Raw genomic sequence first — 15,027 nt, forward strand, 5'->3', positions numbered from 1 at the left:
GATCATGGCAAAGCCATGTTCAAATCATATCAAGGAAGATGAAAGAAGATTAACGTAGGAAATTGAGAAATTTCGGAAGATTATTTCTTGCAAAAAGAGATGATGAGAATGGGGTGAGTATGGATTTTTAGGTTGAGTAGGAGGTTGTGATTAATAAATGATTGCGACAGAAATCAAAATTTTGAATTTGGGTGATAGAGTTGTTAATTGTAAATAGCGAATCATGATACATAATATTATTACGTTGCATATGAGAAAGGGCGTACACTTTTATTGTACGAGCTTACATTTCCGTAAGCCATTATGAATTGAGGTTGTCATTTCCTTGATCTTGGGTTTACTAAACTAGTCTATGCTCAAGAGGAATGGGGGTAACAAGGAGGAAGTTCTGTAACACGTATACAGGTTAACTACTAAATAGTGACAGTATTTTGATCTATTAGACTATTTACCAAGGAGAAGACCATAGCATGAAACGACAATATGAGGAACAACCTGATATACTGTACAGTCACTCCTTGCGAGCTTTAAAGCTTTCAATTGTGAGCAGAATTAGCTTGAAGGAGGCCCGTCAGAAACTGTGAAGCCACATCCCGCATGATGAAAACAAACAATGGCTAGCATTCACAGATAATTTTAGACATTTTGGTTCAAGGGTTGTGAGAAGTTTAAAAGAATGGCACCTAAAATGTGGATTCAATCTGGCCTGAATGGTTTAGGTTTTGTTTATCTCACTTTTGGTTGTCATTTGCCGTGGCAACCTGGATAATGAATTTGCTGAACATCGAAGAAAATAATTCCAAACATGCACGCTAAGATTAAGAGAACATATTGAAGCAGAAAATCCAAGCATATAAACTTATAAAGTCTAATAAGATTTACCAGCATCCAACAACTGCCTAAATATAAAACATCAAGCATGAAACATCCCAAAATAGATAGTAGTTAACATCAAAGCACGATAAGAAATTTAAAAGAGTGGCGATACATCCCAACTGACTAATGGTTTACTCTACTTCAACATCCAAGCATGATGAGGCAATGATGTTGTCCTTCAAGGCTTCAAACCCTCCTCATTAGCCTTGCACTGGCAAGCTGTGCCAAGCTTTTCCTTTGCAGCTGTTTCAACATCATGATAGGGAATTAGTGATCAATTAAGACACTTTAAATCATATTCTACCAGGTAAGAAATTGTTACTAGTAACAAATTTAAATGCATCTTTTTGGATATAAGTGACATACGTATAAGAAATAAGATATACAGCAGAAAGGTACTAATCCAGCACAAGAACCATGTTTTACCAGATAAGAATTAGTTACATCATTCAAGGCAAGCAGAGGAGCATATTACCATATAAGAAATAAGATGTCAATACACTTTTACATGCTTCTTTTCAGATATATATACAACACAGAGACTCACATGAACAGTAACTTATATGTATTACCTGCATTCTCATTCATTACTTTCTTCAAAGACTCATCAGGCACGATATCAACAATGAGGGTCTCGATAATCTCATAACCATAAGCAGACATTGCCTGTAATTACAAGTGGTTAGATTGCTGTTATTTTCTTTGAGGACGTTTACGTATAATCTAGCTTTATGGTAGTTGTTCACCTTATTAAGGTCCTCTTGGACAGCTTTTGCTATGCCATGCTTCTCCTCATACAAAGCATCCAATTCCAACTTGGATACACTTCCATGGATAACTGAAGAAAACCAGAATAACCATTAGCTTCTCATCATAACCTGCTAAATGAAGCAATGTTTACCAACCAAATTCTCTACCAGGAGAATAACCGACATCATCTTACCATTGTAAACATAGGCTTGCATCTGATGGGTTTTGTTCTTGAGCTTATAGAAAGCATCCTCAACATGTTCTGGTGATGGACGAAAGTGAACATATGTAGACACATTGACAAACACATTATCCTGAAAAGCCAATGTACAACAGCCAAATTAATCTGAGAACATCAATGAAGTTCAAAAACACATCATGAAGGGAATTATTGTAACTTTGTAAGTAAAGACTGCGAAAAACTACCTTAGTCTTGGCTTCACATTTAAACAGAAGTTGTTGCACACGAAGTGAAACCTGGCCGGCTACTGCATAACCAAAACACCAAGGCACGCAGTGAGTGCCAGGCTGAAGCACACCATCAAATTTCCCACAATGTTCCCTCACTGCAACCATAGACTGCTTCACCCGAACACAACCAATCACTTGACCCATAGTTCAATTCTGCAACCAACATTAGAGGTATTAGAATATATAAACCCATCTAAAGATACGAAATTTCTGTTACACAACACCAAAAACCCATAAACCCAGAATAGGATAATTTCAACTCAGAAATCAGACCAGATATTACTTTCTACACAATAACTTAAACCAAGTGTGTCAAATTGAATCATTATTATTCTCTGTAAAAACCATGATATTTTCTCTTCTTTTATAAATTTCACAACGGTTTTCACTTCTATGCCTTGGAATTTCGCATCTCTTTTGTTGCTCATGTCTAAAAACAGAAGATAATAATCTCCTCACCAAAGTCACATAGTTTTCAGAGAACAGAAACAGCCTCATTTCAATTAACACTCAAAATAATCAGCCAAAACAAAAAAGAAGGCAAAAGTGTAAACATAAACCAAATTGAATTGTCTCTCCATGGTTATTAAGAACATCAACAAATTCCCTCAAAGAACCCAAGAACAAAAACTTAACATTTCTCTTCTGTAAAATGTTACACCAATTTTTTAAAATTCTGTGACTCCATTTTCACTCAAAAACTAACTTCCTCATCAAACTCCAAGAAGTTACATAGCCAAAAAAAACAACCAGAGGAAAACTGACATGGAAAGCAGAACATGCAAGCATCTAAGGATGAAGCAAATTAGAGCAGATATAAAGAAATAAACTAAAAAAAGAAAATAAAATAATGAGAGAAAGAGGCAAAGATGGAGAGAGAGGGCATTAACAGAGAGAGCAAAATGCTTCAATTTCCTCTTGTTGTTCAAATTTGCCTTTTCTCCTTCTTTCTCTCTAGCACTGCAAGTTTTGCTTATATTCGGGGAGAGTGAAGGGAGCTCACTGAGTAAATGACCTATTTGCCCTTGCTTGCGGACTGTGGTGTGTGTCAGGAAGATGTATGTAATGTCGGTAGTGCCCTTTCTCTGCAAATTCTGAACTGTAGCGGGTTCGGTTAGGTGAGGAAGATAAGGATCGCTAAAAAGAGAGAAATTGCATTTCAGTACTCGATGTTTGGTTTACACGTGTAGTTACGTTTTCTTAGAAAAACAAAAACTTCTAAAAATGAAGATAATAGATGAAAGCTTGATGATGCAGTAATCAATTCATTAAGAACATCGAGCTGGTTACTACCCAAATTCAGTAATAAAGTTCGCTCTACTTTCTTTGTTATGTGCATGCCTACTTTCGGAATGTAACGCTGGTGTGGTCACAAGTCCGGTAGGTGAAAATTGTTAAAGAACTCTTTAGGATTTTAGTGAGTCATGCCAAAGACCATGTTCGAATCAATGAGTTGCACTTATTTGGACAAATATTTCAAAAAAAAAAAAAGAAGATGAAGAAAGATATTTTAGGGCCTCCGTATTTTCTGGATTTGGGGTTGATCATGAGCATTCCAGCTGAATTGATGGTTTAGGGTTTGGATTACACCATTCAGATATGTTTTGGATTAAGCAATCCTCTTTGCAACCAAGTCGTTTAGCTCTCTGCTTCATATGTTCTTAAGTTAACAAGAACCAGGAACTAATTTACATGATAATCAATATAGAACCATCTGACTTTCATTTGGAAGATAACTTTTTCTTGTCAAGTAGTAGTTACATTCTATTTAATGATGAATAATGGAGGCTGGCTAGTTATTCTGCAAAGTGAATTGGTGGACATGTGGGAGGTAGAATAGTAGAATGACATGAACACTGAGCGTGCAAAACCGACTACCACCCCACACAGACAGCACATCCTGCCTTCTGTGTTGATGTAAAATGAACAGAAAAGGTAAATGTTCATAAGAAATTACTACTTAATTACATAATGGGGGTGTTGTGATGAAATTACTATTTACTGAGCCTCTGAGTGGGTCCATCATGCATACATGCACAGAGGCTTGTACCTTCAATTTAACAGTCAGTCAGATGCTGGAGAGTACAAAGCAATACAAGAAAAGGAAGACTTATTTTGTGCTATAAATGACCAAACAACCTGAAGATGCGAAGCTGTCACAACTGGATAGTCAATTCTCGGATAATATGCATACAGAAGAACTAAAGCCTGTATATTCTTGAGTTAGGTTTTAGGTGATTTCTGAGGATAGTATGGAGAAGCAGGAGGACCCTTTGGGCTCGACAAGCTCCTTACCGGTTGTCCATTCCTCGTTACAAAGATTGCTTGTGTTCTAATGACATTCTTAGCATTCAAGTTTGATCTTGTACGAGCTGCTTGCATGGTTTGGAAGTGATAAGAAGAACTGGCCATGTCCTTAAGGCTTGGTAAAGGCTTAAGGGCTTCCACAACTTCACTCATCATTGGTCTGGCTTTTGGGTCACGGCTGAGGCAGCGGGCAGCCAGTTGGGTAGCTTTTTGCACCCCCTTGACAGAAAAATGGCCTTCAAGCCGGGGATCAATTAACTGGAATAACCTCCTTTTGTCTCCAAAGAGTTGTCTTGCCCATTCCACAAGATTGTGTTCCCCATTTGGTCTGTTTTTATCCATGGATCTTCTTCCGTTTAGCATTTCAAGTAGGACTACTCCAAAGCTGTAGACATCACTCTTTGACGTCAAATGTCCTGAATCAAATACCATGTTATAGTTCTAGTAATGTCAAATTATGATCAAGCTACAAAAGTATATGGCCCTGGTATGTGATTACTCGTGAACAGCCAAAGTGCCCTGAGAAACACCAAGTACTTATCTATTAATAAACTATGTTTTAGCATATTAGATGGGCTTGCAACTTTATTAAACTATCTAAGCCTGAAGTTCATTGTAAGAGAGATAAGTCACAACTTAGAGTTTAAATGAATATAATGTGTTTAGTTTGTTTATCACCATTAACTGGTGATTCTCATTGTAGAGTAAAAGTAATCACCAAAACCAAAAAAAAATTTATTACAATCAAACTCACCAGTCATGACATATTCTGGGGCTGCATAACCATATGTTCCCATGACTCGTGTAGACACATGAGTCTTATCACCTTCAGGGCCATCTTTGGCGAGTCCAAAATCAGACAGCTTGGCATTGTAATCCTAAATTAACATATCCACTTTCAGAATGCAATAGAAATGGAGAAATGCAAGAAAGGTTTTCCTCAGCCATAGTAACTTACCGCATCTAACAGAATATTAGACGTTTTGAAATCACGGTATATGACTGGTTTTTGGACTTCTTCATGAAGAAAAGCAAGACCCTTTGCGGCACCGAGTGCAATTTTCATTCTAATAGACCAAGGAAGAGGCAGAGATCCTTCACCATGTAAAATAAGTGTCACCAAATTTCATTAGATAAAGGATAGATACAGTAACAACACAAAGTGAATAAATACGTCTGACTCATGCATGGCAAAGTGTTGGCAGTTACAAGAGCTAGTTCCAATATAAATGCAGTAAAATTAGAAAATGTGAGAGGATAAGTTGCTTACTTCTGAACAGGTGGTTTTCCAAACTTCCACGCTGTAAAAACTCATAAACCAGCAACCTCTGATCATCTTCAATGGAGTAACCAATCAATTTTACCAAATTTGGATGGATGAGATCACCAAGGAAATAAATTTCAGCCTAAAATACAAAGCAGCCGAGATTATGATACAAAAACTACGTGGGGAAGTAATATATAGCAGAAAAACAGGACAGGAGAGAAGAAGCCATACAAGCCATTCTTTGTGACCCTGAAGTCCATCATGGTTGAGCGTCTTAACTGCAACTGTAAGCCCGGTACCAGGTTTCACAGGAGCAGTTCCATTCTCCTCTATCCACCCCTTGAACACACAACCAAATCCACCCTCACCAAGAAGACTCTCCGGTCTGAAGTTCCTTGTCGCTAACTTAAGTTCATTAAATGTGAATTTCCGCAGCTGAGAAGCAACCTTCAGTTCCTCACTGTTATAAGGTGTGGATGTAGTACTTCCAGCATTACTTGTAGTTGTAGAGGACCCTCCATGAATAAGCTCTCGATCTCTACTTTTCTCATTTGAAGATTTAGTTTCCGCTGATTTACATGAGGTCCAACACACTTCAGTAAATGATCCATATAACTACTCATGAATGAAAAATACTGGTGTATGTTGTTCCCTGGTAGTTAGGAACTTCATAATGAATACCTGACACTACCTAAGTGAGTACATATCTAGTAAATCATTTAAAGCTAATAATCTAACTAACTGCAATGAATCAACCATTTCTAGTATGAGTCCCAGCAGATACAACAAAACACTACATGCCCAAACACTATCATGAATGTTTGACAAACAAATCAATAAATCATGAAATCCTTCAACTTTCTTATACTTTTTCAGTAATCCGACATACAATTAGATTATAAAGATTTGATTTTGATGAAGTATTATACTTTGCATAATTAAATTGAAGACACCAAACATGCTTGAGCCGAAACTATTTCCATGGGGCATTGATGTTAACATTTATTGCTAAAAAACAGAACAACCCCCATCCTTGAAATTAATGCAGCTTTGACAAATACTTGCCAAAACAGAATAAACAAGGACTGCAGCAGAATTACCAAAAGACATAGTAGTCCCAGTCATGGTGCTATCAACTTTGGATCTTGAAGAAGGCATGCAAGTCCAAAAAGAGAACTTAACCCAACACCCAGTTTCCTCTACAGCCTCATCTTTCTTCTTCCTTCTCCTTGATTTGCTCCCATCCCAAGTCTCCACCTTTACCAAACCCATCTTCACAAACTCTTCCAGATTCAAACTTCCATAGCTCACAGACCCAGAAACTTCACACAACAGAAAGAACACCCCTTTTCAAACAGACTAATATATGCAAACCTAAAAGCTTCACATAAACTCTGAAACCTCACAGAAATGTGTGCTGCAGCTCAAACTGAAACACTGAATCAGACCCAGATGGTCAAAACTGGAAAAGTTCCAACCTTTACCAAACCCATCTTCATAAACTTGACATACCAAACAGAGCCCATTTTAAACCAACCTCTACGCAAACCCAAAACAACCAAAGTTGCAGCTGAATTTGAATCAGACTCTGATTGGTCAAAAAGGCTAGGGACTCAGAGAGAGAGAGAGAGAGAGAGAGAGAGAGAGAGAGAGAGAGAGACTATGGTGCTTAAGCGAGAGGGAAAGGGGCAGGCTGGGCGGCTTGAAAACGGGGGAGGCGGGCAGGTGAGAGAAAGAAGAAGAAGAAAACAAAAAGCTTTCTTCTTTCTTGTTTCACAGTGCTCTAGAACAGTAACTTTGGCATATGTCAGAACATCAAATCACACCTATAAAGTTTTGGACTTCAGAATTTTAGATTGTTTGGTTTAACTCACACTATTGTCACGGACCTACCTGGCCATTCAGCTGCTATAAATAGTCTATGCAGCGTTCCATCGTTTAGAAGTAATTTTATGTAATTGAATAGATTGGTTTCGCTCTGTCTTAAGTTCATTAATGAATCGGCTCTAGACTAGTGATAAATTCTTTAAACTTAATCGGGTCGATCTAACTGAATACCAAAAGACAATACACATACTCTCACACTCTCCGATTTTGGAACAATCTCACATATACATGAAATTGCTTATACAACCAGTGACGCTCATAGAATACACTCCTAAAAACAGGACGTGACACTTTTTTTTTTAATTTCATATGAGCATAGCAAATAGAAAGAGACCACATTTGGGGCAATAATGCATAGTAGAGTCATGTTACTCTAGAATTTCTTGCTTTGTCTTCTTTTTCTTCTTCTTAGTTTAATATTTGGATCAAGTGTGGGTTTATTAGGATACGCAAGTAGGTTACTATAGTATTAGTAGAGTATTATAGTATTGTGAAAGTAGTTCATTGTTGTTCTTCAATGTACGTATATCCAATCAAATCTTTATCCAATCAGTTATACAACGACTTAAATATCTGACTAAAAGAATTAATGATGGCAACCCTTATCATATTGGAGATTCTAAACCTTGCGTCATTGTGGCATTGTCTAGTGTCATCTATGGGTTTATTCATCGTCAACCGGTAGTTAGGTGACCTTAGACTTTCTATTATATTCTTCGATTGGGGCATTTTCACAAATAATATTTTATATATATTTGACGTCATTTGTGAGGATAAGATAGCACACGTGGCGGGTTTTTAACAATATGGTTCTTCGTTAATTACAGAAAATGAAGAATATACTTCTTTAAATTACTTATTTACATTATCAACAAAATTTTTACATACATTGATGTTTGCTCTTCAACGGATTAATGTAGTAGATAATTTTCTTTAGTGAAATGGAATTAGTGGGCTTAAAGAAAATAGAATATTACCAGTGCTAGGGGGCCTCCTATATATATATATATATGTATATATATATATATATACAGTTTTTATCAAAAGTGAAGTTTCATTCTAAAATTACGGAGTGAAGTTACAATTTTGGCACACTTTTCAGACAATTTTTTTCACCATAAACGATTCAATATTTAGGTATGATATTCAAGATCATCTCTACAAAATTTTATCTAATTCGGACATCATTAATGTATTGAAATTAGATTAAATCAATGAATGAATTAAAACTGTTCAACGTGAACCGTTTGTGTAAATCTCAATTTGAAAGCTCAAACCATTGTCAAATTGAATGAAATTTTGTAAAGATGATATTGAATAATATACCTAAATATTGAATCGTTTATGGTGAAAAAAGTTGACTGAAAAATGTGCCAAAATTAGAACTTCAATCTATAATTTTGTTGGCATAGGCTTATGCCCGCCATAATCAGCACAACTATCAGCGCATTAAGGCTAGTGTATAGCACAGTCTTACAACACTAATAGCAAATCAGCCGCACTAGCTACGCAATGGGCCTCCCTGCGGCCCAAACTGACTACGGACGCGCCCTCACGCGCATCTCAAAGAAGGCTCCAGAGAGCACCTTAATCGGACGTCGTCCCACATCGAATGGCAAGTAAACGATCCACTTCAACTCAACAATAAAAGGTCAGACTCTTGACCTTACAAGGTAAGTACACTGAACTCCCTACCGTAACTCTGCATAAATTACCATCGCCCTAACTTAAGCGTCGGAGAGTCGAAGACCACGCCGCCGTGGTCTCTACTTTGACGACGTGTGCTACCTGTGGCAGGAAAGAGACAAGGAGTACGGCGTACCATATCCACGAGGAGTACGGCGTACTAAATAGAGAGTAATCACAGCATTAACAAATTTCATAGTGAAGCTTCACTCTGGATATAGACTATATATATATATATATATATATATATATTATTTTGTCACAAAGGGGTCTCCTATATTAAACAACTAGTATCATTTCTTTTCCTAGAAGCCACTTCCTTCTAAATTTAACCTTTCATGGAAACCTTTGCACCAAGAGCCTCTTTGAAGAGTCTTCAATTTAGAAGAAAAGGAGGGCAGTCTCTTTGAATCTTGAAAGAGAACAATTTGCTGATTTTTCTCCAATAGGAAATTAGTGTAAAAGAATTATAGACAAAATAACCATTCTTAATCAAAGTTACAATGTTCTATCTTTGGTAAATACTAGGAAGTAGGAACCTTGATTATTGTGGGACCTGATCATTGTCAATGATTACCTAGTGGTTTGCAGTTAGCCGGTCATGGAGATTTCCGGTGGCCCCCCTCGAATCTTATTGTCTTCCTCAAAATCTCAAAATCCCAAGTTATTAGAATGGACGGAACTCAGTACAAGAGATCCACAGTAAAAATGGAAACTCTAACAACGAGAAGATGCGAACAGTTTAACTGCAATGAAACTTCATTAACACGAAAGAGTAGCTACAAAACGGAATTACAGAATCATTTTACTCGGGTAGTTAAGGTGATCCTTACACAACTATGTCAAAGCTACAAATAGTGCAAGTGATGCTTAATCGACGAGTAATCCAAGTGTACTGTATTTGGTAAAAGATGACATAAAACATGTAATTTACAATTCACCAGAAGGCAGAAGCCTTAGCAATCAGCCAGAAACAGTTTTCTTTGGGTTTTCAGTTGTGAAATCTTTGTGAAATGCTTCATGTTTCAAGCCATGTCAACGTTCCTACTATCAAGAATTTGCCTGGAAGTTCACCAGCAGCTGGTGCAAGGTAGGTAATTGTCTTCCTGAAATGCAAAATACTGGTTAGAATGAAATACCAGAATTTGAAAGGTAATTTGAACAAGGCACCGTAGGTCAGAAATCAAACCTTTCAATGTTGATGTCTGTGACATAGACAAAACCAGCAACATTACTGCACAGTAAATTCATTGTCAAGCGATAAGTGTATATAATATATAATCTTTGACATCCCACAGATTCTAATCTAACGTAACAAAGTCAAATTTCAAATCTTAAGATGTGGAAAAACTAGGGAAGATGAACTACAACTTTTAACTCTTGTAAGAGGGAAAAGTAAGCACCTCCTCCAATAGAGAACCTACATTTGAAATTTAGTTGAACTGACGGCTATGAGATTACCTAGAGATAATTTCATCAGGCTCCTTGGCATATGAAATGGCGAGAACCATATGGAGCAAGTCACGGTTAATATTCACAGGAACCACTCTTGTAGGGTCAGCAGCAGGCTCAGCACCAATTGGCAAAGCTGAACGAGGGGCTTGTGGACCACCGCCGATTCGAAAGACAGATAAATCGCTGAAATTTGCGATATTAGAATGAGGGCTGAGATCATTTGCAAGGCCATAAAAGTATTCCTGTAAATAAATCATTGTATATGAGCTTTATAACAAAAAGAGCAACAGCATGAAGATAACCTGGCTGTAAAAAGAAAAATAATAATTTGAGTCCTTATTTTATTTCAGTACCATAGAAGATGATACTGCTGAGATTTTTGTTGTGTTTCTTCAACATATACTTACCCTTATCCTATGACTCCTGGACTTTTGACGAAATTTTGCATTCCTGGATACAACTCCCCCTGATTTGTGAAGTTTAACAACATCCACGTTGGGCTTGTTCTTTAGCACATCTCTGAGCAAGCTACAAAGCTTCTCCTGCATTAAAAAAAATTTATATATATATATATCTGGATTGTCAGCAAAATGTAAACTTAGGAAACTCTAACACTTGTAAAAACTATAATGTTTAGAAAAGTATAACATTAAAAGATAACAGACTTGCTGACAAAGTCAGGCTCGGGAAGCACATAGAGCAGAAAAGGATGTTCCTGACAGATTTTAAGGTAGCCAAATTCACAAAGACTCAAGCATGACATGAAAAGAACACGAAGTCTCAAACTAAAATGATGTACCTGACCCAAAACCAAGACAACATTGGCATTGAATGTCTCAATTGCATGAAGAAGCAACTGCAAAAAAGATAAAGAAATGTAATATATCTAAGCAGACTTCTAATATATAAGAAATCAGTCATTTTTGAATTAATCAACAGTCACCCCTTTTGGTTCAAGTACTCTTAAAATAGTACCTCATAGCCGGCACCTTCAACCCATCCCATGGTGTTGATTACCAGTCCAGCAGCTTGAGATTCAGTATTACCAGTAATTTGTCTCTCTACCATTTGAGATAGCTCCTTCACGAGCACTCTGTACAGATCCACATTGCTCCTGGGAAACAACAAACTCAGAAGGTTTAATTGACTAATAACTACGCAGCATGTCCCTGAAAACTGATGCCAGTACCATAAAATGCGACCATCTAAGAAACTATTCCGCTCCTACTACTGACAGAATATACTAAACCGAATACATACATGGGAGTAGTGTGCCCATAGAAATAAACAAGGGGCATGTCAAGTGGGATCCCCTCCACCGGATCAATAGGCATTTCAATAGGAGTTGCCGCAATTCCCCCCGGAATTGTTATAGCTCCTTGTCCAATATCCAAGTCAACAAATGTAGGTCTCCATCCTTGCTTAGCTGCCCAACTAAGCAGCATTTTCGACAACGTACTCTTCCCAGAGTCCGAAGGTCCCACAACAATCACCCTCGGTCCCTGACCAATGTAACCAACCTCCATTAGCCTCATATAAACTACTTAATCACATGGCAAACATCACACTAATTCATAATTTCCAGTATGTGCTGGCATTACCTGAGCCTGAGGAGAATCAGGGTCATCAGACGACAGCGTTTTCGCACGGTTGCGCCGGGCGTCCAGCACAGCGTGCACATTCACATAGCTGATATTCGGCGTCTGCAGCAATCAAAACACTCCATCATTCAATTTCTTTCTTCTTGACATATATTTAGGCCGCTAAGCTAGTTATAAGTACCTCGTCGGCGGTGTACTCCGTTTCGGTGGCGCCGTCCATCTCAACTGTGGCTCCATACCAAGTGAACACCTTAATAAACCACCAAAGTCAAATTCAATTGGCAGACAAAGTAAAAACGAGAGAATGGTGAAAGTGAAAAAGATGAGGTTTTTTTACGGCGAATTTGAGGCGGGGAGGGAAGGTGAGCCAGATTTCAGGGGGGAGCTCGGTGCCGAAGATCTCGGCGGTGCCGTTGAGAAGACGCAGCTTGAGAGGTGCATCGTTGCCGACTTCGATTCTGAGTTCGCATTCTCGCTCCAATTTCACCTGCCGTATTTCGCTGCCGGACATCTGTTTGAGTTCCGCCGGAGCTCTCTGTCTCTCTCAGGGTTTCAAACTCTCTGTCTCAACTGAAACAGCAACCGAGCAGGGTTTAAGTTCGGTTTTTTTATTCTCCGGGTCGGGTCAGGGGGGGGGGGGTTCGGAGCTTGTGGTACTTGATTGAGTTGATTCTAGAGTTCCAAAATGAAAGGCTCATGTCTGTGAAAATTTGTTGAACCTAATGGGAGTTAAGTAAATGTGGTCAGTGGTAACATCAATTTTAGATAAATTCTTTGATTAACTAAGTCTCTTCATTTGTAACGACTCTAACAGTTCGATTTTTATAAAGTACACATTAGAAATATTTGTTTGTAATATAGATCAATTATTTCTGAAAAATTTACTATACCAATACAAGTCTTGATTTATCTGCTGCACAATCTTGGTTTGTCTTATTTTTCTATTTTGCACACATACAATAGTACTAGGTGAACTTTCAAAAGTGGTCGATGATACAAAATAAATTGAGATTTATTTATGATATTTAACCAATAAGTTAACAAGTGTATGTGTTTCCGCCTAGTCTCTTATACTTTATCGTCTAGTCTCCCTTTAGATGATGTCATCTACTACAGTGGCTATTTGTTGAGTAATTACTATGGAAATAGAGGTGAAGCTACCTAAAGTCCTCAAGAACTAAAGGCCATGAGATTTTCCTTGAACTTACCAACGACTGTGCTAGGAAGTTTCATCAAATCATGATATTTTCGGAGCCTCATCTACGCACCTTCCTGGAACTGTGATCTCCACACATAATCTCATATAAATGTTTGAGAACCCTGATCCTCTCACACATAAAATACAGATCAGAACTCCATTTCTTGATTGAGTTGATTCAAGTTTCAACTCCTCTAGTTACTTCTACCAATCTCCCCCACAGCAACTCAAAACAAAATGACAAGTACAAAGCCTCTTCTTCCTACAAGCAACTCCAATAGCCAGCCTCCCTCTATTATACATGTTGCTCAGTTCACTCTTACCTTGCCGTCCGTCGTGTTCCTTAATCTCACACTGACAACCATGACAACCATGTACCGCGCGTACCAGCACCAAGACACCACCTTGCTAGCTTTCCTCGCATTCGTCTACGCCTCATATTTCATACTCAATAACTGTGTAGAAGTCTACAGTCGGCTTCCCAAGAGCGAAAAATCGACCAAGAAAGAGATGCTGCGGTTCACTCTGTGGTTTTTGCCAACCGTAGTGTTATTTGGATTTGCACTTGAGTTTGGGACTTTCATGCCGGTCACTGTGGTTGTGCTCATGTACTGTCTTGCTATTGCTAGCAGCTGTTTGTTGTTCTATGTTCACTATATTCAGGATGACCGAAAGGCACAACAAGGTTTTGATGATCCGAAGAGTACCAGCAAGCAAGATCATGCTCCAATTGTCCAAAACATGGTCTGAAAAATAGATGGAGATGCGGGGTATCGATCCCCGTACCTCTCGCATGCTAAGCGAGCGCTCTACCATCTGAGCTACATCCCCATTTCTGTCAACAAAAGCGGAATATTTTATCAGATAAAGAGTTTTATAAATGAAATAATTTTCAACCTATTCGCACTGGGTAATATAGAGAACTCACTACTCTAGCACTTTAATTATATTAAAGAAGTTCCGAATTAATAAAAAGCTACTTAATTCAGTTTGTCAGGAAACCAGCCGGTTCAAAGAGATCTTTATGGAAGCAAAAGTTGAAACCTACGAAGCTCTGAAGTGAGGTTTTACGTATGAACATAGAAAAGGCGTATCCACATTATACAGAGTGTGTTGTTCTAAATCTGAACCTATTGGACTACTGGAACTGATGCTTGCAAATGAATTCCAACAATAACGATCAATATGAAAGAGATTAGAACTAAAGATTCAAAAGTAAATGGTTCACTTACCCCAACTTCTGTCACAAAATTGCAAGAGGAACACCTCACTGATGGAGCTCCATACGGGTACATCGGCAGCAATGTACAACTATCACATTTGACCTGGCCAACCTGATGGGCTGTTAAAAAGAGACACAGTTAAAAAAAAAAACTTGAGCGTATTGTCATAATAACACCATACACCATAGTCTAAAGGGCATCAAAGATTGCTTGTGTATGAATTTTCAGTACTTATGCTTTACTAGACAGATATAGGTTCTGAAACTGTGATAATGAACTATATCAACATAAGACAAGCATAAGTAC

At 38.0% G+C, this 15,027-nt stretch overlaps 3 protein-coding genes and 1 non-coding gene across 4 annotated transcripts; all 4 read right to left on the bottom strand.

The window, feature by feature from the left end:
• Nucleotides 1-983: 983 nt before the first annotated feature.
• Nucleotides 984-2,241, bottom strand: LOC126800121 (hypersensitive-induced response protein 2-like). Its single transcript, XM_050527410.1, has 5 exons — nt 2,053-2,241; nt 1,820-1,940; nt 1,623-1,714; nt 1,449-1,542; nt 984-1,119 (listed from the first exon to the last, which is right to left on the bottom strand). Exons 1-5 carry the CDS (start codon nt 2,239-2,241, stop codon nt 1,055-1,057), a joined length of 561 nt encoding a protein of 186 aa, XP_050383367.1. The 3' UTR covers nt 984-1,054.
• Nucleotides 2,242-4,022: 1,781 nt separating this feature from the next.
• LOC126800118 (serine/threonine-protein kinase PBL34) lies at nt 4,023-7,334 on the bottom strand. Its single transcript, XM_050527408.1, has 6 exons — nt 6,772-7,334; nt 5,903-6,240; nt 5,675-5,810; nt 5,363-5,499; nt 5,159-5,282; nt 4,023-4,820 (listed from the first exon to the last, which is right to left on the bottom strand). Exons 1-6 carry the CDS (start codon nt 6,941-6,943, stop codon nt 4,321-4,323), a joined length of 1,407 nt encoding a protein of 468 aa, XP_050383365.1. The 5' UTR covers nt 6,944-7,334; the 3' UTR covers nt 4,023-4,320.
• Nucleotides 7,335-9,989: 2,655 nt separating this feature from the next.
• LOC126800119 (protein CLP1 homolog) lies at nt 9,990-12,931 on the bottom strand. Its single transcript, XM_050527409.1, has 10 exons — nt 12,638-12,931; nt 12,482-12,550; nt 12,301-12,402; nt 11,960-12,201; nt 11,675-11,813; nt 11,499-11,555; nt 11,107-11,241; nt 10,706-10,941; nt 10,434-10,478; nt 9,990-10,350 (listed from the first exon to the last, which is right to left on the bottom strand). The coding sequence occupies exons 1-10, from the start codon at nt 12,809-12,811 to the stop codon at nt 10,263-10,265; spliced, it is 1,287 nt and encodes a 428-aa protein (XP_050383366.1). The 5' UTR covers nt 12,812-12,931; the 3' UTR covers nt 9,990-10,262.
• Nucleotides 12,932-14,256: 1,325 nt separating this feature from the next.
• Nucleotides 14,257-14,329, bottom strand: TRNAA-AGC (transfer RNA alanine (anticodon AGC)). The gene has a single exon. It is a non-coding gene; the product is annotated as a tRNA-Ala (tRNA).
• Between the last annotated feature and the right edge of the window lie 698 nt (nt 14,330-15,027).

The sequence above is a fragment of the Argentina anserina genome, chromosome 6, assembly GCF_933775445.1.
Source record: "Argentina anserina chromosome 6, drPotAnse1.1, whole genome shotgun sequence".
NCBI classification, from domain to species: Eukaryota; Viridiplantae; Streptophyta; class Magnoliopsida; order Rosales; family Rosaceae; genus Argentina; species Argentina anserina.